This window comes from Oreochromis niloticus, linkage group LG23, assembly GCF_001858045.2.
Source record: "Oreochromis niloticus isolate F11D_XX linkage group LG23, O_niloticus_UMD_NMBU, whole genome shotgun sequence".
NCBI classification, from domain to species: domain Eukaryota; kingdom Metazoa; phylum Chordata; class Actinopteri; order Cichliformes; family Cichlidae; genus Oreochromis; species Oreochromis niloticus.
The window spans coordinates 43,406,696-43,432,653 of record NC_031986.2 but is presented as its reverse complement, the minus strand read 5'-3'; the positions used below and the strand labels follow the sequence as shown (position 1 = coordinate 43,432,653).

General features: G+C 40.8%; 1 protein-coding gene across 2 annotated transcripts in view; it reads right to left on the bottom strand.

Moving 5' to 3' along the window:
* Positions 1-23,947, bottom strand: part of slc44a5b (solute carrier family 44 member 5b) — a 40,625-nt gene extending 16,678 nt beyond the window's left edge. The window contains exons 1-3 of one of the 2 annotated variants that reach the window (XM_005479111.4): positions 23,646-23,947; positions 8,372-8,420; positions 1,902-1,975 (exon numbers count right to left, since the gene is read on the bottom strand). In XM_005479111.4, coding sequence (XP_005479168.1) covers positions 1,902-1,975; positions 8,372-8,420; positions 23,646-23,682 — 160 coding nt within the window. In that variant the 5' untranslated portion in view covers positions 23,683-23,947. The remainder of the gene's footprint in view (positions 1-1,901; positions 1,976-8,371; positions 8,421-23,645) is intronic. The other variant, XM_003440008.5, reaches the window with a different exon arrangement.
* Positions 23,948-25,958: the final 2,011 nt, after the last annotated feature.

Genomic DNA, 25,958 nt, shown 5'->3' with positions numbered 1-25,958 from the left:
AACCAAAAGACACACATTAGCATTCAGATACAGTTAGAACAAAACGAAACCTCTGCACTATATCAATAACATTTCTGAGTGCCTCATGCCAAGGCCATGTATGTTAAAAGTAACCAAAACAATTAAGAATACAAAAATGCAAATTTATTTAAGCAAGGGTATGAATAGTAATTAAGAAGAAACACAACAAAAGACAAAGAAATCAATCCTCTAATTTGTTCTGTTCTTTTTCTCTAGATAGGACGGTGGCAGCCCTAAAAATCAATTTTCTGAGCAATGCTTGTGTTTCATTAATTTAGCCAAGCTAAACAACACCGTGTTAAGGCCTTTCACCTTGCCAGTCAATGAAGGACTGTGCTGAATGTGAGGCAGCACAATTAAGATGCTCTACAAGTCACAACAAGGACGATGACACTGCAAAGGATGAAGGCAGAAGGCCACATTCTTTAGGTGACTGCAGACATGTTGCATGCAGCGTCATACACGTCGCTCTTTTTAAAATTATTTGGAAACAGGAAGTCCTTTCCAATTCGACACTGAAACATGAATCAACTGACAATAAGCTGGCAAGAGAAAGCCCAGTTTAGTGACAGCACTGGGACTTTCCCCAACTTTGTTACGTGTTTACATGTGTTACAAAGAGCGAAGAGATGCCATGCATTAATGTGCTCAGTGAAATAAAGTCTAAAGGAAGAAAGGTTAAATATATCCAACTTATTCTACTTATCATGAGAAACTCCCATTCTTTGATGGAGCTGTGGATATCAATTCCAATCAGACATTTTGTAAAAAGCCATCAGAAATTCTGAACAGGTCAACCAAACAAACCAAACAAACAAAAGTGCTGACAAATGTAGTTTTCTTTTGTTTGTTTGTTTTGCGGTAAACCTCAGCGAGTACACACTGCTACCACAAGTTAATACACTTCCAAGGTGGAAGACGGTCAAATTTTAGGAAGTCAACACTGCAGCAACACATCATTAGATACATCTTGTTAGTAACAAGTTGGACCCCCTTTACCTTCAGAACTATCCAAATTTTTTGTCACAACAAAGTGCTGAAGTCAGTATTTTGGTCCACATCCCAAAGGTGCTCTACTGGACTGAATACAGTGGACTAATTTTCATTTTCAAGAAACCAGTTTCAGATGATTTGAGCCGTGTGACATGACACATAACAATGTAGTTTCATTGTTAGCAGCAGCACTCAGGTTGGTTGTGGCATTTGAAATAATGCTCAGCTGGTACTATGGGTGCCAAAAAAAGATCCTGGTTGAAGCAGTCTGGCCATTTTTCTCTGACCTCTGATATCAACAAGGGATTTTCAGCCAGAGAACTGCTGCTCTCTGGATATTTTCTCTTTTTCTCCAAACGTTAGAGATGGTTGTGTTGCAAAATCCCAGCAATTCAGCAGTTTCTGAAATACTCAGACCAGCATGTCCGGCACCAACGACCATGTCAAACACAAAGTGACTTAAATCACCTTTATTCTCCCTTCTGATGCTCGGTTTAAACTTTAGCAAGTCGTCTTGTCTGCATACCTAAATGCATTCAGTTGCTGCCATATGATTGGCTGACTAGATATTTGCATTAAGGAGTGAGTCCGGTGAGTGTATCAAACAGCTTTGGTCAAGCAGTAAAGTTGTTTGATATACTACAAGTGTAGCTGGAGTTTTGACCTCTTCAGACAAAACCTCACTGGCAGAGCACACAATTTGCATTCACCTTTCCTTTTTATACCATGAGCCATATGGTGCGCCTTAAACTACCTGCAAGGACAGGGTATCAAAGAAATTCATTCTTCCGCACCACAGCCACACATACCTCATCATCGTGCGTACATGTTTGTGTGTCATTAAGAAAGTTTGTGTGATGTAATCACTAGCAACCTGTCAAACTCACCCACGGTACCCAGAGCGATGTATCCAAGGATGACAATGACAAAGATAACACAGCAAACCACATCAGTGCAGCTCCTGGAAACAGAAAAGGGATGTGGGAACAGTGTGTGACACAGGAATCCAAGATTACGAGTGGAAAACAGTCTAAATCAGTAATATATGCAAATATATTTAGTAATGTGTCCCCAGGGAGAATATGAAATTAGCTTCACCTCACAGAGAAAAAAATGTATAGTGTGTGTTGACAATGTAATTACTATTGCATGGTAAAGGAGTTCAGTACTTTACTTCCAGAGATGAGTAAGTGTCATCTGTGTACTATGTTTTCAGAGAAACTGCAGTAGAGCTCTACTGACTTCCTGATGAGACTCTGAATCCCCCTCAGGGTTAACTGTCCCGCAGCCACAGAGACCGTTATTTGAAGTTTTCCACTCTCACTTCAGCAGCCTTAGTCTGCTAGTTTAAAACTGCATCTCAGAGTCCTTCTCCCTCTGAGTCTTTATTCACCGTCTCAGTGTTTCCCAAATAACAAGCTTCCTCCCCCCGGCCCCGCCTTCCTTTTTAAAAATGCTGTCCATCCAGGCTGTTTTCAGAACCTCTTAGTGCCAGCCTCAGCCATGAATGAAGCCAAGTTTAATCTACCGTGCCCAGCAGTACCATACATGCATAACCTCCCCTTTACACCATATGGTAATGAAATTGACTTGAGACCCTCATCTCCTCTGGATTTCAAAGCCAAGGTCAAAGGAGGCCTAAACTCAGAGAAGTGCAGTGTTTCCTCTGTGTACGTCTTTGAACAAGTGAACTGTCCTTGTTTTGTATGCAGCGTGGTTACACGCTTGTTTACAGGCACTACTGCTCTTCAGCCTCCAAACACTACTTCACAATTACCAAGCAGGCAGTAAGGACTGAAGCACTGATGTACAGACATAATACACAATGTGGAGGAACCCATGGAGACAGGGAGAGTAGCTTAAATAGACAGTAATGTGTTTACAGTGAGTGAAGTAAATTGAAAGCATTTTTAGGGAAACAAGCAAAACTATTTAGACTGTATGCTTAGCTTAGACTCTGAGATTTAGGCTCTGCTGTTTAATTTAAGCTTGGATTGCAAAGGATTTAGGACTGTTTTCAAGTGCAATTAGCAGATCATTTTTATAGCCCTGCATTAATAACTGCGGTAAAGCTCACAATCTGTCTTAACAGCGGTGGTAGCTTGCTGAAAACAGAGGGCAGGAAATCTCTTCTGTCCCAGCAAGGCAGCCTATACTCATTGTTTCCGGTTTTAAAATGACTTTATTATCATCTCTATTATCTGAACTGCACTAAGACTGCAGATAATTGCAAACACAAAACGTGATTTAGCCACTCAAAACCTGGACCGTGCTTTTAAAGATGGCTTTACCATATCTGGTTTCATATTCAAGATCAATATTTTGATTATGGAGTGATGGAAACTGGGAGATTCTCTTTTTACAGATACTTCCCTAAAAATTGTGTTACAATTTGAAACAACTTTCTGGCATTTTATAGATGAGACAATGAATTCAGAGAGTGACTTGACTGAGAGATTTAACTGATAATTTAAATAGACACTTGGCACTTGTGAAATATTTTGAGGTGTAAACCATTTTCTGGAAGCACTGCAATTATTTTTTGGAGATAAGAGAGGAACAAAGGCAACTGAAGTGGGCACGGCTCTCCCAAGTGAACACAGCGGCAGTTTTACACTGACAGTGGGTATGCAGTGTACAAAGACAACCTGCTACACTACCAGCAAAGGGAGGCAAGAGAGTATCGTTTCATTTAATTCAAAAAAGAGCTGTCAGTGTTGCTATGGCAATTATTGCATTCCTTGCCTCTGAATCCCTCTCTATCCTCCAGCTGGTAAATAAGTTAGCTATCACTCAGTCACACATCCTATTTGATGAGCTGGGAAGATATGAGGGCTGGGAGTCTTAAGCTGAAATCGCTTCATCGTCACTTTAATATGACTGTTACTGTAGGTCTGTTGTGATTTTCATTCCCCTCATATGGAAACAACTGCAATTAAAAAAAAGAAGGCCAAAGTGCAAACACAGCAACTCGGCGTTAAAAGAAAGTGACCTTTGAAACGTGCTACGGTCAGTGTTGAAAGGAAGCTGACAAAGTGAGCAGAGTGAAAACAATTCAGCTTCGTTCTCTTATCTCAGGAAAACATAATTAAACAAAATCTATTTGGCTTCCAACCTGGGCTCAATCCCAAGCTTTAGATCTCTTTAGATGTCTCTTACACATACCTTCACACGAACCAACACTTTTCTCTGCTTGTGGACTCTGTTTGCATGCAGTACTGCTTAGCAAGAAAAAAAATCAGTCCTGGAACCTTTGTCAGTGCAGCGGGAAACTTTTGTGTCAGTATTATATTTGCAAGGCTGATATTCTGCAGGAGCCAAGGTGACACAGATGGCAGAAGTGCCACAGAATAGCGTGGGTGCCATTGTGGTGTGAATCTGCCAGACTGTCCCTCCTTTGTAACAGACATTTACAGGAAGGAGGGCCAGATTTTCACACAAAAGGGATATTTCACATGGTCATGAGAGCCATTAGGGACAATTTTCCAAGTGAACAGTATTCCTGACAAACATTAGGCCCAGATAGGCAAGTTGTCACATGTAGTGGGCGAAGAGAAAGAATTGGAAGCAAAGTTTAAAGGCACATTTATTGAAGGGCTAATTATAAAAAGGACTAAATTAGAGTGGTGCAGATGTGGCAATGACTGCATCTTTGACTCTTATAGGCAAATAAAATTAGCACTACAGCATGCCCACTTCTGTGTAGCTTGCAGAGGACTGCTCAATCAACAGATATGGTTACTTCATTTTGGCTTTGAGCTTGCATGAAAAACAAGACGACCACAGAGTTGGTTCTCTTCCAGTTCTCATTAAGAAAAAGCCTTAGGGCCACAGAAACATCAAAGTATCCTTGGTGCCTTCACCCACCAGTAGCGGAGAAATGGGCTGGAGAGGGTGGGATAAAGAGGCACAGGAGAACTGGAACATGCCTCCGCAGCAGCGTGCCAGTCTGACATCGAACATGAAAGAGGTAAAAACCTACATTATCTCTGAAAATGACTAATTCAAGAAAAGCCTACAGCGACACCCTCAAGGAGTTTTGCTTCATTGCAAAATTCCACCTGCCATTGTAATAAAAAAAGGTTTTCTTACAGTATAAATCTAATTTATCAGGTTGAGGAAGGATAAAGACACTACTAATATAAAATCTTTTCATCAGATTTACAGCCATGTGAAAAAGAAAGTATGGCCTTTTTACATGTTTATGTATCAGGACATAATAACAATCATCTTGTTCTTGCAGGTTATATAATCAAGTAATTACAACCTCTGATGAATAACAACAAATGACATCTTTATTCCCATCTTTAGCCCCCCCCCCCCCTCCCTGCTTTAAAATGACATGCCCAACGTGAACTGACTTTTTCTCTGCAATTACAAACTCTGTGTAAAATATCTTGGTATCAAAGTAAAGCTGACACTTGTGAGACTTCATCACAGGTGCAAGCATCACAGCAAATGCCATTGTGTCAAACTAACTGAGGATAAAACACAGAAAAATATAAAGGAGTTTTTCTGGTCTGGTCTTTTATAGCATATAACACCCTTGAAAATGTGCTGCGGCAGATCACAAAGTAATTGTCTTAAAACAATATGAATCAACATATGGACAAAGCTTGATGCTGCTGAAACGAAGCAGAGAAAGTTGCCCAGGTTTTATTAGATACACAGCTAAGCGTTTTGCAAAATTTGGCATGATTTGTGAAAGTTAACATTTCTTTGGTATTGAATAGCAGAAATTAGGCTTTCTTGTCAGAGTCACTTTTGGGGGAAAAAACAGCGTCCGACAGCAATGGTAGACCGGTGCATAACAAGCAAATGAATAATGCAGAAAATAGAGCTGTTTGATGGAAATCTGGTCTCAAAGCACACTGAGTGATAGAGCTATGCAGGAAATAAGACAGCAAAAGTAAGAGGGAATTCATGACAATGTCTTTCAAACATGGAGCGTAGTTTTCGTCTTCTTTTGCTGCTGGTTCAGTGAATTCTGGAATGAAAGTGACGAAACTTGTAGTTTCTGAATCTGTGAGATGTCGGCTTTCAGCACCCATGTACGTGCTGTGAACGGGAGACGTCTACCTGCTCTTTAATTGTTTGCTGTTTTAGCTGTTTGATGTCGTTGAAATGGTTTTGTGAGCTTTTAGTTGAGATTCTGATGAATGGTTAACTGATGGTTAACAAAAACGCAGAAGCCCTATGTGAAAATATTAAATATCAAATGTCAGTTCACCAGCAAGCGTGACCGCCTCTATAAAAACAGACGTTTTAGAATTTTTCAGGTCTGGATTTTGAAGTTAATATTAACACAATGTCAAGAAGGAAAGTCTCAGCAATGACCTTAAAGTGGCTATTGCTGCTGCCCATTATTTTGGAAGGACATTTCCAAACAATTTCAAGTCTATCATTCTTCCTGTAGAATGGAACACATTCAAGACAGTTGCCAGTCTTCCTGAGAGTTGAAGTCCCAGTAATTTCACCTCAACATCAGACTGTGCTCAGAGAAATTGCAACCCCCCCCAACCCAAGAGCTACATCTCAGACTCTACAAGCATTAGCAGACGCTTATTAGCAGCTCTTGACAGCACAATTAGAAAAAAGACTGGATAAGAATGGCTTGTTTGGAAGAGCTGCCAGGAGAAAACCTATTCTCTCTAAAAAATACATGGCAGTATAGCTTAGGTTTGCTAAGTTGCATCTAAATTAATTAGATTTCTGGAACAATGTGTTTTGGACATTTGGCAAAACCCAAACATAGCATCTCAGCACTAAAACCAACTATCAGCATGGTGGTGGAGGTATGACGGTTTAGGCTTGCTTTGATTGAGTCAACTTCCACTGTATATCAGAGTATTCTAGAGTCAAAAGTGAAGCTGTCCATCTGTCCAGTGACTAACGCTTGGCTGAAACTGGGTCACGTAGCAGGACAATCATACGGTGGCCCTGAGAGGCCAAACGGACTGCAAGCTAAGAAAACACCAGCAATAAGAAAAAGGCTGCAAAAGCACACAAAACACAACGGAAATAGGAAAAACAGATTTCCAAAAGCACAAGGGAAGTGTTTCAGGGGAGACAATAACCTGACGGACCAGTTGCAGGAACCCAAACATGCTAAGAATTGCGCTGGGAGACACTTAAAAGAAGTGGAGGATCCATCGGTTTTGTGATGAAAGAAAAGATTAGAGGTAAGTGTGTTAGCCTGACTATTAGCCTAAAACTCCGTCATCAGTATTAAATGAGTTGTGAAATTAAAACACACTTACCTAGCATGTTTTGATTCCTGCAACTGGTCCGTCGGGTTATTGTCTCCCCAGAAACACTTCCCTTGTGCTTTTGGAAATCTGTTTTTCCTATTTCAGTTGTGTTTTGTGTGCTTTTGCAGCCTTTTTCTTATTGTTGGTGTTTTCTTAAGTTGCACTCCGTTTGGCCTCTCAGGGCCACCGTACAATCATCCCAAGCACAACAGAAAATCTACAACAGAATGACTGAAGAGCAAAGAATCAAGGTGTCACACTGGCCCGGTCAAAGTCCAGACCTCAACCTAACTCAAATGTTATGGCAGGACCTTAAGAAAGTTGTGCATAAACAAATGCCTTCAAACTGTAAAGAAGAGCAGGTCTAAATGATCCACAATGATGTGAGAAACCGATAAAATCTGACAAAAACAAATACTCCAACTTATTGCTGCTAAAGGTGGTTTTACAAGCTACTGAATCATATTTATTTTTTCCACACACGTAATATGTCAGACAGCGGCTACTACAGACATAAGCAGTGTCAAGCTCAGTATTTGCTATCACTTTACTAGCTGAAAAAAGCTAATAAGAGCCTCAGTGCATTTTCGTATAATGTTAACACTTAGTAATGTGAACATTTTGTTCCATGAGCCTGGAGACAGAGTACTCGTTATCATGAAATCTCTTGTGTGTACATCTGTTTCGTGTGTGTCTGGCTGGCTGCTAATGTGTGTCATTGGGTTAACTCCAGCCACCAGCTTGACTTATGGCCATTGATCTGTGTGGTGGAGTGGAGAGATCTGCCAGCACTCAGGCCTCAGTCTTTATTAATGTAGCATGACAAATAATCAATCTGTCAGCCTCAAACAGCAGTGTGCGCCCAAAAAATGATACACTGAGCAAACTCAATACACATGTAAGGAGTCAGATGTTTGGAAGGTCAGTTCATCAAAATAAAAAATGCATATTACGCTAAAAAGTTGTATTGGTGTCTTCTGTCTTACACATTCCAGGTGAATAAAAATTAGCTTCTTGTTATAAACTATCGAATGAGGGTGATGTTATAATGTCTCAAAGTGTGTCTGTAAATGTATTTTACACAATAGTCTGAAGATGCTGAGTACCTGTTCTGAACAGGCCCTCTGAAGTTTGGGTCAAACTTGCGAGGTTCACCTATAAGACAAAAAACAGTACGGACAAATTAGTAACAATACTGTGGAGCAATCAAACGAAGCAACTATTCACTGACAGAGTTAGCAAACAGTGCACAGAGATAATGCTACAGGAAATCAGACAAAGTATTCTTTAAGTCAGATGACAGTTTTTATGATGCCTCTGCTTTTGAGCAAAAATGTAGAGCAAAAAGAAACATTACAAAAGCAGGATAATTTTGCAAAAAATCTGTGAAAACACTTTATTACAGCATAGGCAATGAAAATGTTCACCTGCTGTGGCATTCAAATGGTCAGCACCAACTAACTAGGTCATTTCACAGTGCAAGTTTCCTAGCAAATCTGGCAGAGTGGGAGCACTACAGTAAGGCAGTACAGTAAAGGCCAAAACAATATGAACAGGGAAGTATAATAAATCATCTTAACGAGTCTTAATCCGAAGTCATACTGAGGCTTCCCCATTTGACCCAACTTGAAACTGAAGCACAGTTGCAGCACTATTTGTCACCCAAGAGCCTAACTCTGACTTGTATGTGTAACAGATGCAACTGTATTTATCATCGGTTGCTTCTTTGGTCTATAAGTAGCCTGCACCCTGGCTGAAACTAATTATGACGTGTTGCTGAGGACCTATTAATCATCACACATGGAGTGCAATATCTGCAAGCAGCTGGGGCAGACTTCGGGGCATCATGAGTGGGCCTATTTCCCATCTGCCTTTTTCCCAGGCTGATCCTGTCCAGACGTATGAGCCAGTTTTGCTTCTAAAAGTGTGAGGAATGAGTACACTGTACATAGCAAATACATATTATTCAGCCTGTTCTTAATGTACTGTACTATTTTAGAACACCCACATTTCCCCCCAAAAAATCATGTTTGTATCCACTAAAAAGACCAGAAATCAATACATCTCCACAAAGAGCATTGCCAGTTTGACTTTGTTTGGTTAAAAACATTTACCGTATAGTAATGTTGCATTTTAGTAATCAAACTGCAAAGTATAGCATGCTTTCTGCTCTCCTGAACAAGGGAACTCAACCGTTAGAGCACAGAAAGTAAGTTACTGCATTTTCTGTAGCTCTTATTTATTTGTCATTACTGTTGAAAAACCCCGCATTCATCACTTAAATGAAAAAAGGAAATGGAATGCATGTTTGTGTTAAATGCTAGTTCTATTATCAGGCCTAAAATGTGCTCCCTGTAAGTATAAAATCAAGATAATCGCTTTCGTCTGATGTGGCTTTTTACCTGAAAAACTGGAACAATCGCGGCTGAAGAACGCAGGACACAGAGAGTGAAATCGAAATAAAGTCTTTAATTATTTGCAGAGAAGCAGTCAAAGAAGGTAAACAATACAGGGGCAGACAAAAAGGCAAGATCCAAAAATAGGCAAAATGTCCAGGGTGTTGGTACAACTCACTGGGCCGAGCAGGCAACGCATATGGTGTTAAGCTTTTGCCTTGGGCCAATAAAGTCTGAAGAAAAGTTCCAAAATAACAAACAAAAAAATAGTCACAAGATGAGAAAATCCAAGAAAACACAAAGAACAAATGAAACAATAAACAGGATAAACTACAAAACAGGAGGATAAGCACAAGCATACAGCTAGAAAGCTTAACAAGGAGAGTAATGTCAAATACGAAAAAAAAACAACTGACACTAATGAAGACGGGGCAAACAATCACAAACGGGTCAAAACAGGAAGTAAAACTAGCAAAAGTATAAGCAGGTTAAGAGTTACAAAATAAAACAGGAAGTGACTTAACAGAAACCCAACATCAAAAACAAAAATATTAACACAATGAAGGAGCCCAGCTGAACATTGAAGCTATGGTCAAAGTTAATTCATTTGAATTAACTTCTGCAATCGTGCATGAGTTACTGCAGAGGTTAATGTGAAATGAACAAAGCATTGGCTCAACTTTCTATCAGTGGACTGTGTACACTTGTGCATTTGTAGAAATACATATTCCTCTATAGTCTGTTTACTACTGTTCATGAAATGTTCAGTTTATCTTTAACCAACCTGTATCACGTCCGTCTTTCAGTAAAGCCCAGAAGCTGCTCCTCACAAACTGCCAGATTACATTACGGATCCCTAAGTGAGTGTTTTACCACTCTTGAAAAAGTGTTTGGCGTAGTGTTATTCCTATGTGGTGTGACAAGAGGGATTACTAAAGCCAATATTGCAGTATAATGACAACACACTGAAAGACAGTAAAATGAGTCAGAGTCCTTTAAAAAACACTTTACTTCCTCTACTAAAGTGCTGCAGTCTGAAGGACAGAAATGCCAGAACCATCACCCAAGAGGAAAGAAATGGGCTTGCGGCAAGTGAACAAAAAAAGCTACACACAAATAACGAACCATTTGTCATTTATGGATGTACATGAAGCATAAAAACACAAATAACAAGTGAAAAGTTCATCAGACAGTGGGTCGAGATTACATTTAAGCAAAAACGGTCCCTCTTTTGTTTTCCAGAGAGACTGCATACCTGCATGCAACCAAAGCCTGCTGAACATTAGTGGGTCATTACTCAAGACTACAAATAGAAACCAGAAAGCTTCAAATATGAAAAATTTTGTCAATTGCCAAAATATTCAAGATATCTGTTTGTAGAGATAAATGCACCCTGAGCACATCAGGCACTAGTCTGAACCACTGGACTACGAGAGTAAAACAGAGGAAGTGGGTGACCAGCGTTTTCACTAGCTGTTGCTTAAATAGACTGTATAGTTGTGATGGCAGCAGACTTGGCATGACACAGATCTCAATGACTGAAATAGCAACTGCTGGGCTTTGAGCTACAATTAAGGATGACGCACGCATGTTTAATGTTTATAGCACCACACGCAAGTGAAGATCAAATAGCAGTACAGCAAGACATATCCACAGCACTAGACATTGAACCACACCAGCATCTGAAGTATAACAACCCCAACCAGCGTGGATGCTGTGTGAGACTGGCCTTTTTAAAATAATAAGAACCAAACGCATCAGGAAAATGTCACACTGTCTTTCTTGACCACATTATCTGAAACATCCAGTTATATGAGGCAACAAACACATCAACTGTTCACGGATCAGTGGAAATATAACACTGTGATATCACCGCAGTATTGTGAGAACACAAAAACAACGCTCGTAGACCTGTTTTAGGGGTCCCGTGTTTTTTTCCATTCTGATAATGAGGAAAGAAGAAGATCAAAGGTTTTAAAGGATGTACTGTAGGTGTGATGATGACCATTTCAGCTTCTTTGTCACAGAAGCAATAAAAACTACGAGCTGTCCCCCTCATGCTACATTATTTGACACGAGAAGGTAAATGTTTCCTTTCCCTTTGTCCTTGCTGTTAAAAACTTCAGTTCCCAGCCATCTGCTTGGCTATCAGTGAAAGTCACTCACTTGAGTGGTGTTTTAGGTCTAAAAATGGTAGATGCTCTGGATTAATTGTATGAATTCCTCACCCAAGGACACAATGTCACAAAACCAGGTGCTCTTTGCAGCTTTTGTCGCACTGCTATTGAATAAGACGACGCTGAGCTTATTGTTTTTAACTAAGAAGTCTGTAAGGTTCACAAAAGAGCTCGCACAGAAATGCTAAAATGATGTAACAGATACACAACAGGTAAATGGCCTGTATTTATATAGCACTTTTCTGGTCCCTAAGGACCCCAAAGCGCTTTACATATCCAGTCATTCACCCATTCACACACTGGTGATGGCAAGCTACGTTGTAGCCACAGCCACCCTGGGGCGCACTGACAGAGGCGAGGCTGCCGGACACTGGCGCCACCAGTAGGTAACGGGTGAAGTGTCTTGCCCAAGGACACAACGACCGAGACTGTCCGAGCCGGGGCTCGAACCGGCAACCTTCCGATTACAAAGCGAACTCCCAACTCTTGAGCCACGATCGCCGAGGCAAGCTCAAATAATCAATGCTAACAACAGGGCAATACTATGAGACCCTCCACAAATATTTTAACTGCCAAGTACTTTATGTCAGACAAAGAGAGAAGCAATTATAATCCTCTTTATCTGCACCTGCAGTCAGGTAGACTGCACTGGACTGCAGTGTGCACCAGTAGTCCTTGTTTTTCTCTGTAGCCTTGGCACGTAAACCCGTTCACCACCTGCTGCAGGTTCTGTTTGGTGTAGCCCAAAGATACAGATACAGATAAGAATAAGGGAGTGTGCAGTCTGATTCTCTGAATACTGAATACCACTAAAAAGGCGACCTTGTTTGTCTGCCTGTGAAGAAACTGTAGACAGTAAGGGCCGGGTTAGCTGGTTAGCAGCCAATGAAGGCAGATGATGCTGTTCATTCAAATAGATGTGATGAAATAAAAGAAAAATGCTAAAGTAGGTCAACAAATATATTTGGGTGGTTGTTAATACAACTGGGCTGCCGACCAAAGTAAAATCTTTGTTTGGGGAAACACTTCCCTATAACAGCATCATTTCATCTCATTAACATAATATTTCAACTAATTAGACTATTAGACAAGACAACTATTAGTACGAATACAGATTTTATTTTAATATTACAAATATGTGTCCGTCTCCACAGTGCTGGAACTATTGCGGTGAAAACAGGTTAGTCCATATGGTGAGTGGAGCTGAATCACACTGGGATCAAGGAGAGTCAGTGGTGAGAAGACAGATTGTGGTGCAATAAATGTCAGGGGGCACAGTTTTTTCCAGGTTTTTCACAGCAGGGGGACCAAGCGGTCTGGCACTGGTTAAAACCCCAAACTGCCAAAACAATGCTGCAGTAGGAACTTAAAAACCTGATTTCTACAATAGCAGAAATATTCAGCTACTCATATCTAAAATAAATACCTAATATCTAGATATCTAAACAGAATCAGAATAAAATATCCAAACCTAAAAAAAAAAATCTCACACCTCTTCATTCTAACACAGTAGCACTGAGGAGAAGGAATATGTGCCTGAGCTAAATTTAGCTTTAGCTGCTTTCCTGACTCACAACACGAGCCTGAGTACTTCCACCAGGCTTTTGTACCTTTCTCTGACCCTCAAATCAGATTTCAGCGAAGGGTTAAGAGAAAGTGTTGAAAATCATCAGCGATGCCGGGCCACCAGCAGACTCTGCATTAGATAACGGCTGTTTAGCCTGCGCTGCAGTCTGCCAGTGCAGGAGATGAGTCTGGTGGAGTGGATGTGTTTGCTGGCCGTAGTCAGACTGAATGGGGGTCTGTAGTCAAAAACGTTCGGAAAAAGCCTGGCAGGCATGCTACACTGGGACAGCTAGAGTCGCTGTTAGATGCATTAACTGCTGGTCTCCTCTATTGACATAGTGTTAGATAATGCCACCGTGTCCTTCTGTGACTGAAAGATTTATGCACAGCCCAACGATCATGGTGGTAATCGAGAGCTCTGAGAAAATAAGGCTTCATGGGTTGAAGAATTACACATCAGGATCAGACAAAGGCTTTGGCAGAAACATCTCTCCACATTTCCACTTGTATTCGTGGCTGGTCTCCCACAGCAATAGGATTTATGGAATAATTTGGAGGGGTGAGAACATGCATAAAAAATAGTAAAACACTTTCGTTTATCATAAAATTAACAGTATATCTGCATACAAGCAACTTCTGCTCTCTAATAAAAGATGTTTCAGCAGTTGATGGAAGCAGATCCTTTTTTTTCTACATGTTTAAGTTTGTAGAAGAGCTAGTGTGATGAGGACCCTTGCTGGCCTTTTACACACTACTATTTTCATTGCACTAACAGAAATGAGCTGTCAAGTTGAGACAAACCTTTTCTTTCACTTTACCAAGATTGCTCCTGTTGTATGTGTGTCAGAAAGACGGGGTGGTGGGTATATCATGTATTCCACCTGTGATTATTGTATGATTAATGTTTCTTTTGTGTCATCAACATATATATTAAAAAAAGATGCTGCATAGCCTGAATAATTAATGCAAGTCTTGTTATTTAGGCTAAAATGAACTAGTGACTGCAGAAAAAAAGAAACAAAACACTGATGTTTTATTTCACTCAGTTTCTATCACGGGTGACTTTGGTTGGTGGTCAGTGCCAGTGGATGGTCAATCAACTTGCCTGATACACTTTTTTATTGACCCCAAGCCACCATACCATTGTTTATGTCCAACTGTTTCCCAGAGTATATCTGAACGGACTAACTAGGTCTATCTGGTGACTAATTTGAACATTTTCTTTTACATTTATTCACCTCCACACCACGTCCGTGACTGATTTAATAGAGCAGAATTCCCTTGATGCAGTTTTGAAAACTCAGGCACATTGACCAGCTAGTCCCAGCAGGACCCCAGGACGCTGTTGTGGGAGCCCTGGATATCATTAAGCTACCTCTTACGAGATTCTCTTGTTTTGTAGTCGGACAACCTCCAGCTCCATGATCGTGGACTGCAGCCACCGAAGGTAGCTGTAAAAATCTGCTGCCAGTTTTTACACTACTCTAACCAGAAAGTGCAGGAGGTGGAAAACTGGGTTTCTACCTGCTAGATCAAACTCACCAAGGTGGCAGAGCAGAACAGACTACCACTGCCAACTCCGAACCCAACAACATGTTTATTGTTTAGTGAATGCACACAAGCCAGATCTATGCTAAACATATCATTTTAAGGGACATCTGTGGACAATTTGACGATCAATATAAACCAATAAGCAAAGGACTGGGTGTATTAACTCATCAGCTCTTTTCCTCTCCATTTGCCTCTTCCCTTCTCCTCTCTGTGCTCACATATACTGCATTTCAATACAGCTCCATTTCTAATAAAGCTGTTCTCATATACACATTTTTCTCTTTCTTCTGGAAGGGAACAAGCATAGAATAATGACTTGGATGCGGCCAATTAACTACGTATTAGTTCACTGACACAAAACATCTTTTTCAAGCCACTGCACTGCTGAAATCCTGTATTTACATTTAAAAATAACTTCTCAAACAAAATGTTAGAAGCAACAGACTTAACTCCTGATCAGCTGCTGTCCTGTCAAGTGAATGCTGCTCTCATTGGTTCTCTGGTACTCGCATATACGTCTTCCCGAAAGGGCGTAGGCAGCAGTAGCCCTGCTGAAATTAAAGCTACAGATACTGCAACAGGCCACTGGAACAGCGAACAGAAAAAAAGTATATAGAGAGATGGAAGAAAGAATGATCTGTGCTTGAAAGACACATTTTGGAGATATGTGAGACTTGCGTTAATGTGTTAAAAGGGGTATGATATGGGACCTTCAAGGCCCATATTTCCTGTCAGATTCTGAAGTACAGGATGTGCTAACACTGACTACAGAAAATCAACTTCAAAGTGACAGTGCTGGAAGCAAACTAGATCTAACAACTGCCCTGGAGCGATAAAACTTCAGAGAAAAGTCAGAGAAGCAGTTCATTTCAGTGCATTTCAAAATTTAGGAGAATAACCTGCAGACTTACCTCCTTTGCATCACTTTTAGGAAATCTGCTCAGAGATTACACGCACATTTACTGCGCTACATCATATATCGATTACCACACATAAAATGGGTGGAAATATTAACTGCAGAGTACAGCATAACACACCCTCCAGACTACAACTTGTTCACTTCCCTTAACCTGTTTCCACCCTTCCCCTTCCCAGGGTTACTCAGCTTGTAGCCATAAACACATCCAATATAGACACATCAGCACAGGCAGACACAGGCACCAGTGTCCCCTGGCTCCACTGTCCAACACAGGCCTCTTTCATACCGTGGTCAGGCAAACAGCTCGAACACTGCAGGTGCTCTGCATGGGTTGGGTCAGAGGAGCCATTTGGAAAGGACTATTTTTTTTGTTGTTTTCACTCTCTGTATTCATCTACATTTCCACATTTCCAGGAGCCGGAGAGAGTGAAGTGCTGAGAGATTTCACTTCTGTCAGAGCTACGTTGGGTTAGAGTGTTAGATCCAGCAGTAGTTAAAAAGAAAAAGAGAAAACAGAAATTTTAAAAATTCAGCATAATGATGTTGCTCAGCAGGGGAGGCATAGTCTGTAAGTCTGAATGCTGTGTACAGTATATTCATTCATATTTGATCAAAGCCTTGGCTTTTGCCAATCCACAGAGGAAAGCAACATCAGTAATATGGCTTTGGGATTTTGTGTTTTCCTGTAGTCTTTATTTAAAAAGCTACACACATTCAGGTTTCTTCTGCATGACACAGAGGCAACAGACCTACTTGGGTGGATTAACTATAAAAGGAGATACCAGGATTATTTGTAAAGCACAGGTTTATTGTCAAGGTTTGTTGAATCAGGAAATGCACACGTAGGACCACACAGGGTCATGAGGCCAAACATTAACTTGCAAGTCTCCTACAGTTTCCCACAAAAAACACAATCATCTGTTCTGAAAGAAGACTTGTTTCCTTTTTTTAAAAAAGGAAAGAAAAATGGGCAAATCTCTATGTAGCATCATCTCACCCTTTTTCTCTGCCTTTCTTCTACTGCCCTTCTGTACAGAATCATATTTCTTCCTTTCTTGTACTTTCTCTCTTTGGAGTACAGTACAACCTTTAAAGTGCTTGTCTCCTCATTGTAACAAGACAACAACATCTCAAGCTCTGGTTTAGGTTTACTTACTGGAGTCCCTTGGGATCCTCTTAAATCTTGGCAGATGGTAAAGAACTGTACTTGGAGTATCTGACTTGCTAGTCCTCTGAGTTAATTCCTATTAGTAAATGAAGAGCATTTACTGGGCACATAGTGGTAACTGACATCCTTTCAAGCAGTGAGAATAGTGGGACACGGGTTGGGATTCAACCCCCGAGAGGGGTGTCAGCATCTGAGTGTCAGATGCTGACAGCTTGGCCTGCTGCTCCAAGCAGAAAAGTAGCAGTATTGTAGCTGATTCTTTGTGACCTTGGTTACTTCTGCTGGAGCCTACAGGCATGTCAGTGGCAGCCCTGGGTTTCTGTGACATGAGACTCGCAACTGCTACTGTAGATTAGTGACATGCTCAACTGGCTTAGGTCAGGATTTATAAAGACTTAAGAGTAAGAGGCTAGATCTCAATATCCAAATACGCAGTAAATCAAGGTGAGAAAACACATATTTAGGGTGTCGTACTGATACATACAGAAAAAAAGGCCATACTCCTGCAGTTACCCACTGTGTCTTTTACAGTGCCTCTGTAGTGGTATATGATGTAGGAGGCAGCCTTAGCCTTTAAAGACAACGAAAACTGATCAGCTCTGATAATTAGTATATGCAGAAAAAGTTACCATACATAATCCTACCCTTTAGGCAGGCTTGTTTGCATGACTTAGGAAAATTAGATTTTAAGATTTCTGTAATCACTGAATGACTAATTGAGATGAGTTTTTTTTCCTGTTTATGCGCCTCATCTCACTTTACACATTAAAGTTTAACAAGTTTTATGTGAAGCATGATGCAATTGGGCTTTTATGAGTAGCAGCACAGTAGGAAGGATGTAACACTGCTATTAAAAAATTTCATCATATGCACTGTTTTCTACTATTTTTTTTAAATAAAATGAAAAACACATTGAAGTGACAAAAGGCTGGCAAACTGCTGAAGCTCGAAGGGACGAAATGCTTCGCAGAAATAAAATCCAGGTCTTTAAATTTAGTCTGTCATTAAATGTCAAGCACCTGACTTGTAGTACTGTAATAATTAGTCCATTAATATATTAGGTGATTAAAGCAAATTGATTTATAATTGTTTTAATAACTTCATTCACATGTATGCAAAAATGTAAAAACATTTGCTGTCTCAAATGCAAAACTTTCTGCTCATCTTCTCTGTTTTTAGGCATACTAATTGCAAAAGCTCTTCTCCAAGGGAGGCTGGGGACATTGAGAGAGTGTGGTCCATGGTCCACACGTCCATTGTCGACACTGCTGTAAGGAGCAGCAGCCACAAGGTGGTTGGCCCCTTAACCAAATGGTGGGCAGCAGAGGTGAAGGGAGCCATCAAGCTAAAGAAGGAGTCCAAGTGAGCTGTGGTGGCTTGTGGCAGCTGACGGTTACCGACAGGCTAAGTGGAATTTGCATATAGAAGTAGCTGAAGAGAAAACTGGGATGTGGGAGTAGTTTGGTGAGGCCTTGGAGCAAGATTTTCAGTCGTCCTTGAGGGAATTCTGACAAACAATCAGGTAACTCAGGAAAGGCAAGAGGTCTAAGGAGCTTGGAAAGAAAAGCGTCTGGACTTCTTTAAGTTGCTTGAAGATGTTTCACCTCTCATCCGAGAAGCTTCTTCAGTTCTAGGTTCAAATGGTAGAGAGTCCCTGGGACACCCCCCCCTCCCGAGAGGGACAATGGACCCCCTAATGATCCTCTACCTAATCACGCGAGCCAAGGAGTGAAAACGGGTGTGGGTCACAATCAGCCAAAGTTTCAGGTGAACCTGCTGTGAAACCTGGCCCCACCCTGTCATGTGATTTCCTGAGGTCAAATGGCCCAGGATGTGAGTGGGCGTTAAGGCGTCTGGGAAGGGATCTCAAAGCTGGATTATAGATGGCAGACAGTTGGTGTCATAAGCCACCGCCTCTGTTCAAAGTGGATATAGATGGCTTCTTTCACTTCTCTTTCAAACCATCTGTCTTCTCTGTCCAGAATGGGAACATTGGCATCCTCGAAAGAGTGACCTTTGTCCTTTAGCTGCAGATGGACCGCTGAGTCTTGTCCTGTGGAGGTGGCGCTTCTATGTTGTGCCATGCGTGAAACACCTTCAAGCAACTTAAAGAAGTCCAGACGCTTTTCTTTCCAAGCTCCTTAGACTACGATGAGCTGGATGACTGAGAACCTTCACAGACATGAAAGGCAAGAGACTTCAGCTGAGAATATAGTGACACAAGGATCTCCTCTATCTCAGTGACACACCTTCTGTAATGGAAGCAATTTGGCAACTATCACTGTGACTGAGGTCACTTAAGTATTCAAAATGACAGCCCAGTTTCTTCAGGCTCTGGATATTACTGAGCTGTCTTAATTGACAAGCCTTTGTAGCATCACATGTAAGTCCAGACCAGAGAGTGTGCTCCAGTATCAGAGAGATCACATTCCTCTGCCTGTCTGGGAAGATCTATGCCGGGGTGCTGGAGAGGAGAGTCTATCTGTTAGGTGAACCTTTGATAACTTGGAAAACACATCTGACTTCACCCCTCGTGCCTATAGGGGGTGTTTTTGGATTATGGGGTGAATAACTCATTGCTACAGGCCATTCAGTCACAGTACAACCTTAGTGATGACGTGTTGGTAGTAAGACAGGCCCATTTATGGTGACACTTGCAGACTGTCACTGGTTAGGTTCGTAACTTTTATGTATAGAATTTCTAGGTGGAGCCTATTGGCAAAGGGTTTCTGCATTGGCAGCCTCAGGATCACATTTCTTCTCTTTGCAGATGATGTCATTCTTCTGGCTTATCAGGCAGTGACCACCAGTGTAAATTAGGGTGGTTTGCAGCTGAGTGTAAAGTAACTGTGATGAGAATCAGCATCTCCCACTTTAATACACTGATGCTCATTCAGAAAAGTGTGAAGTAATAACTCTAGTTACTGACACATGTATTCGTGCCACAGCTGCACTCCTGCAGGAACCATTTGAGGTGGTTCGGTAAACTGACTAGGATTCCTTGTGGACTCCTCCTAGGTAAGACATTTTAACCACGTGGGCACACACTGCAGAGATTATCCCTGTCAGATGACCTCGGAAAGCCTCGATGAGCCAGAGGAGGTGGCCCGGGGTAGGGAGGTCTGAGCGACTGCTGCCCTTGTGATCCAAATCTGGATCAATGGCAGAAAATGCATGGATTGTTTGAGTACAGGTAGCCATGCTGTCAGTCTTTTCTAGTTCCACTGATCACCCAAGACTCAAAACAACTCAAGACTGTGTGCCTGGCATGAGCTGTTTCTCATCTCCCTTTTATTTTTCAGTGTATCTTTGGGTCGTGTTTCATAAGTCACTTTCAGTGTCACTTAGCCTTTTAGTCCTAAACAAACACTGACTATATTTGTTCTGCTAAGTGGAGATTTCAATTCTGCTTGTTTTGCCCACAAAAACCTCTTTGCTAAATGTCTTTTTCGCAGACTCAAATGAACGGCCATCCAGTGTTATGCAAAAGTGAATCTCAGAAAATATTTACTGACACACCCTATCACAAGTGTGAATAATATAGTTCACATTTCAGGCACTGGCATGGCTATTGCTTAAGAAAATGCACACAAAAGCACATGCTCTTGTTAAAAATAATGAGAAGAAATGCCATAAATACTAACAAAATCCTCTGCAGAGTGAGCATTAGTCTTTATTTGAAACAGGTATTTGGAGAGAATTAGTGACACTTAAAAAGCCTTTAATAACACTTAGTCTAGGGTGCAAAATGGGCCATTCAGCCACAACCTTCTCCAACTGCAATTTCACACGAAGATACTGTGAATGTTTGGATTCTAAACCATTGCCCTCAGCTTCCTGTCAAGAGTCTGCATTGACTCAGTATAAAAATGCAGCGTTTAGGGAAGCTGCCCATGCGAGAAATTTGTTAATTAACAGTGTGCCCGACTCAACACTTTCTGTGGTGAATGGAACTCATATCTATACTGTTACTTACAAAGCTGTCACAGAATGATTATGAGCTACTCTCCTATTTTTCTGACTGACTGAACATTTCAGCAGTACAGTGAACACTTGCTACATAGTTAGAAATGTTATATAATAAACTGGCCTCAAGAGAACACTTGAATCTGACTATTACCAAATATAGGACAGCTGAATGTGAAGGATATTATGGCTCTATGCATTATGTTGCTCCTTTTCTTACAAATACGATCATTAATAAGCGAGCTCAACTTTATATTAGGGTAGGTAACAGTGTGACATCAACAATGTCATGATGTACAGTATTCTGGTATTAAATTTGTCTGTTAAAACAAAGCCAAAAACCTTTACTTTGCTCCTTTGCCAAGCTAGCCGTTTGAATAAAAGCACCAGGGAGTCAACGACATAAAGTAGCTGACCTGAACACTGGGAGGCACAATAACTCCATCCAAAGCTCTACTAACTAGGTGGTTAGATGCTATTAAGGCTAAATTACATCACCTAATTAATTGCTGCCTTCTAATTCATTCATGCAATAGAATATAAATGCAGGTACAGTAAACGCTAACCGTATTCTGTACATCAATAATGTATACAAAATTATACACGTGTTTGCTTCAGTTAGCCTGTTACTCATGGCATTTTACACATGTCAGGTTTATGATGTGCTGCAAAGTACCAGCTTAAAATCGTGAACAAGACCTGACTGGGGTCTGACATTCCCAGTGGTGAGCTGTATGTCTGTGGAGAGCACTGAGAATCAACTACTGCTGACAGGCTGCAGTCTTGACTGGCAGAGTGCTGGAGTCATGAGGTCTGGGGGACAAACAGGGGCAGAATATAGGGAGGAAAAAAAAAGAAAAAACAAAACACAGCAGCTATCCCCATTAGAAGCTGTCAGGAGCAGACCTGACAATGCCTGTGCTACTTTGAGTTATTTTGTGGGCATTGCGACTGTGTACAGTTTGGTCAACAATTCATGATAAAATGCATTTGTACTTGATAATGATGCAGAAGGCTGTGTGGAAATCGATAAGAATGACATATCATCTATCAAATTAAGTTCTGCATCATCCCAGCGGTTGAACTGAATAACTGAAACATATCTTTTGGTATACCTTTGATTCTTTCTCACATTTCTCACATAAAAGGGCCAAAGATTTGGCCTATCACTGTGGCAGATAGCTTTGTCTGGATTTCAGTGACACTGTAGTGACACAGCACAATAGTACCAGCTGAAAAAAGGAGTAAATCTGTGAGATTTACTGAAAAAAAGGTCAATTATTCAATAGAGAGAAAAAATAGTATTAGCTGGGGAACTCTTTGTTTCATAAAAAAAAAATACTCTACTGTCTGTGTAGCATCTGGTGTTGATAAAGGATTATATTGTTTTGATGAACAACATGATTACTCAAGCGGGTTAATGGACAGTGGATCTGCACATGGATTATATATTCCATTATATGCCTGCAGGGGCAAAAAGAGTGGGAGAGAAGAAATATCCTTTGTTACGGACGAAGGACAACTTGCTGTGAACCTTTACCATAAGACACATTATCTGCAATGCTAAATTAGGAAACAATGAAAAAACTCTACACCTCAATTATTCGTGCACATTTTATTTAAAAACCCAAATGTTGTTGGACGTCAGATAGGCTAAACTGTCTTCTCAGGAGTGGACACTGGTGACCTACCTTGCTTAAGTCCCTGTAAATCACAGCAGGGAGCATTAATCGAGATTAAAAGGATTACACAGAGTGAGCAGGGGACTAGTTAACTTCAAATGACGAGTGCATTAGGTGACTGTCACACGAATGCATTGTCAGCTTTATAAAAAGCTTTAGAAGGAATTATCATCTGACTGTTCCAACTAAAATATCATTAAGTATTATGATAAAATTATATTATAACGACCCTGCCTCTAATTAGCTACTTAGTTGGTCTTTTATCATAAAACCTGATCATCTTTTGGCTTTGGATTGGTGTAGGACAAAACAAAGCAATTTGATGACATCATCTGGAGCATCAGAAAAAAAAAAACGACGGGTATTTTTTTTTCTCTAACTAAAAATTGATCAATTAGTCGACAGAATTATGTGCAGATTAATCGATAATGGTGGCTAACTGCAGCTCCCACTAAAACCCCAAAGCTGTCCCGTTGTCATGATGTTATACAGCAGTTATAGAGCATAAATACATCGGCGTTAACAACAAAGGCGACATAATAAGTGGAGCAGAAAGTGGAGATGGGACTATTCTCCTATGGTGGGCACTTTTACACCTGGTAAACAAAGCAAGGCAAAAGATCACACCACTGCAGTTAATCAAAGCCAGACGCACGGATTCTTTTCGAAGCATATACTGCAACGAAACTCGAAAACACGTCCTTCTACTTATTTGAGGCAACATATCCGCTTGAAATGTTGTCATACCGTTACTGCGTATTTCACGCCAACCTTTAAATAGCCCTACAGTAGTTAGCAGCTGATAGTGCAAGCTAGCTACCGTCCCTGAACGCCACAGCAAAGGGTTAATAATAAAGACTCGGGCCAAAGAAGATATTGTTAAATCCTGCTGTCATAACGTTACAGGGTACAAAGGCAGAAAAAAATCTCCTACAACAAAGACAACCCGACTCACCATAGTAAGAGGTGGGGATGTCCGTTTTTCTAGCCATGGCACTTAGCAGGACAGATGCAGCACCGTCGTCTTGGTTTTGGAGACTGCATATGAGAGTCGAGGTGAACCCCAGCTGTTTTAATGCCTCCCAGTAGTCCCGTCGTGAAATAAACACAGAGGTCTTGGGCTCTTGGTCGGAGGATGCTTCGGCCACGCAGCTGAGCGTCAGTCGTGTTTACAGCGCGACGTCATTAATTATTCCAAAACGGTCTTAAAGGGGACGCTGCGCACCCCGGGCCCCTGTCCCGCTTCCCTTTGTTACATTCAAAGCTCGCTCACACACGCAGGATGTTGTGCAGTTTGGGCATCAGGCACCAGCCGATTTAAGCAGCTGGTGAACTGCTAGGCAGGAGTTAGCACGCTTCCTGCACCTCCAAAAGGAGTAGCCGCTACTTGTGTTAATTAATAATACAGTCATTTTTGCAGCAAGTATTTTTAGGCAGTGGCAACTCTGTCCGCACTGAGCCGTCCAGTGGAGAAACACTGACCTCAGCTGGGTTTTTCGTCACATTGCACATCTTCCTGAAGTCACCAAAAGTGACAGAAAAAATCAGAGGTTCAGGTTTGCGAGACATCGGTTTTTAAATCAGGTCTGACCCTTGTTAAAAATCCCCTAGTGTTCAACATTGGAATCACACAGTCGGCCTTGAAAATAAATGATGCTGAGGAGGCCAGCTGCACAGAATAAGTAAAAATACCTTTGTGAGCACACGAGCAGAGATAACAAACTGCAAAACGTGTTTGCATATTCTGAGAAATGTGGTGAAAGAAGGCCAGTCTTGCACTCATGGAAAAACATTGATTGTGGGTACTGTAAGACTAACCAGGAAACCAATGAGCAGAAGAGTTGATTGGTCACCATACCTATTAAAGCTGCAACCTCAGAGATCTGCCCTGGATGTTACCTCCATTATAATGGAATATAATCACCTTTTAATGACAGTATATCTGAAATGTTAATACCTAATGAGAAACTGGACCGGGCATTTGTATTAAACTGACATCTAAAAAGTGATGTCTCTCTTAGAGCGCTGTGGATGAAAGTAATGAGAGCTCAGGCTGCCAAAGGCTGGTCATTAAGAAGGGATTGACTTCCCGGGGACAGATTGCATGTTGATGTGGCAGATTCACTGCCAGTAGCACACCGGGAGAATCAGAATCACATTATAGCCAAGTGCAATAAAGTAAATGTAGGACAATTTGTCTTTGTGACATTGGTGTAGGACAATCGTTTCTCAGCTTTTTATGGATGAGAACAGTTTAAATGAAACAACACAGAGATCCAACTGAGACCCTCAGGCGTGACTAATACAAAGGATAGTGAAATAACAGAAATACATACATACATATATATATAGATAGATAGATAGATAGATAGATAGATAGATAGATAGATAGATAGATAGATAGATAGATAGATAGATAGATAGATAGATAGATAGATATAGAAATACATATATAGATAGATATCCAGCATAGCTTGGTCAACAGAAGAACAGAATTTAAGTGCTTGTGTTTCAATCTTAGATTTTTCCTGTGCTTTATATCTTTGAACTTCTTTTTTATCAGTGCCAGATGCCTTTGGATTTTAAATAGATTGAAAAAAAAAAGCCAAAAGGAGCCTATTTTTAAAGCACTGCTGAAAACATGTTTTTTTTCTTCTGAGTATTTCTACATTAATAGAATCGAATGGTATCAATACTTGTACATTAGTAAATCTGAAAAAAGAAAGAAACATGGTCTTAATAACGAAAGTGAATCTTTAATCTAACTTGCTATGTGTTTAATGATAGAGCTATGAAGAAGTTATCGAATCAAACAAAGAATCAGTTTATTGCCAGCACTGGGAAAGCTCATGAACCCTCTGAGAGTTGAATAAGAACAATAACACGATTCGTACAGTAGGTAGACTGTGGCTCCCTGCTAACTGTATTATCCAGAGTTTCCATTTGCATCCATCTCCTCCACTGTCATTCAGTGAAAGAGATGGATGCCACCAGCTTGCTTATTACGTAATCATGAGGGTACACAACAGATGCAGTCACATTTTACACTGTTTGCAATCTTTTTTTTTCCACCTTATGAAAAAAAGGTAATTTCTTTATCCACATCAGCTATCCTCTTGCAGCTCGTGAGAGTGAGTTGTTTTTTTTTTTGTTTTTTTACTTTTATAATCAGAGGCAGAAGGCGATGCTTTTAACACAATCACCCTTTGTCTTTTTCTTTCAGTGGTTACAATTGCTGCAGTTTCAATCAACTCTGCAGACACTTACA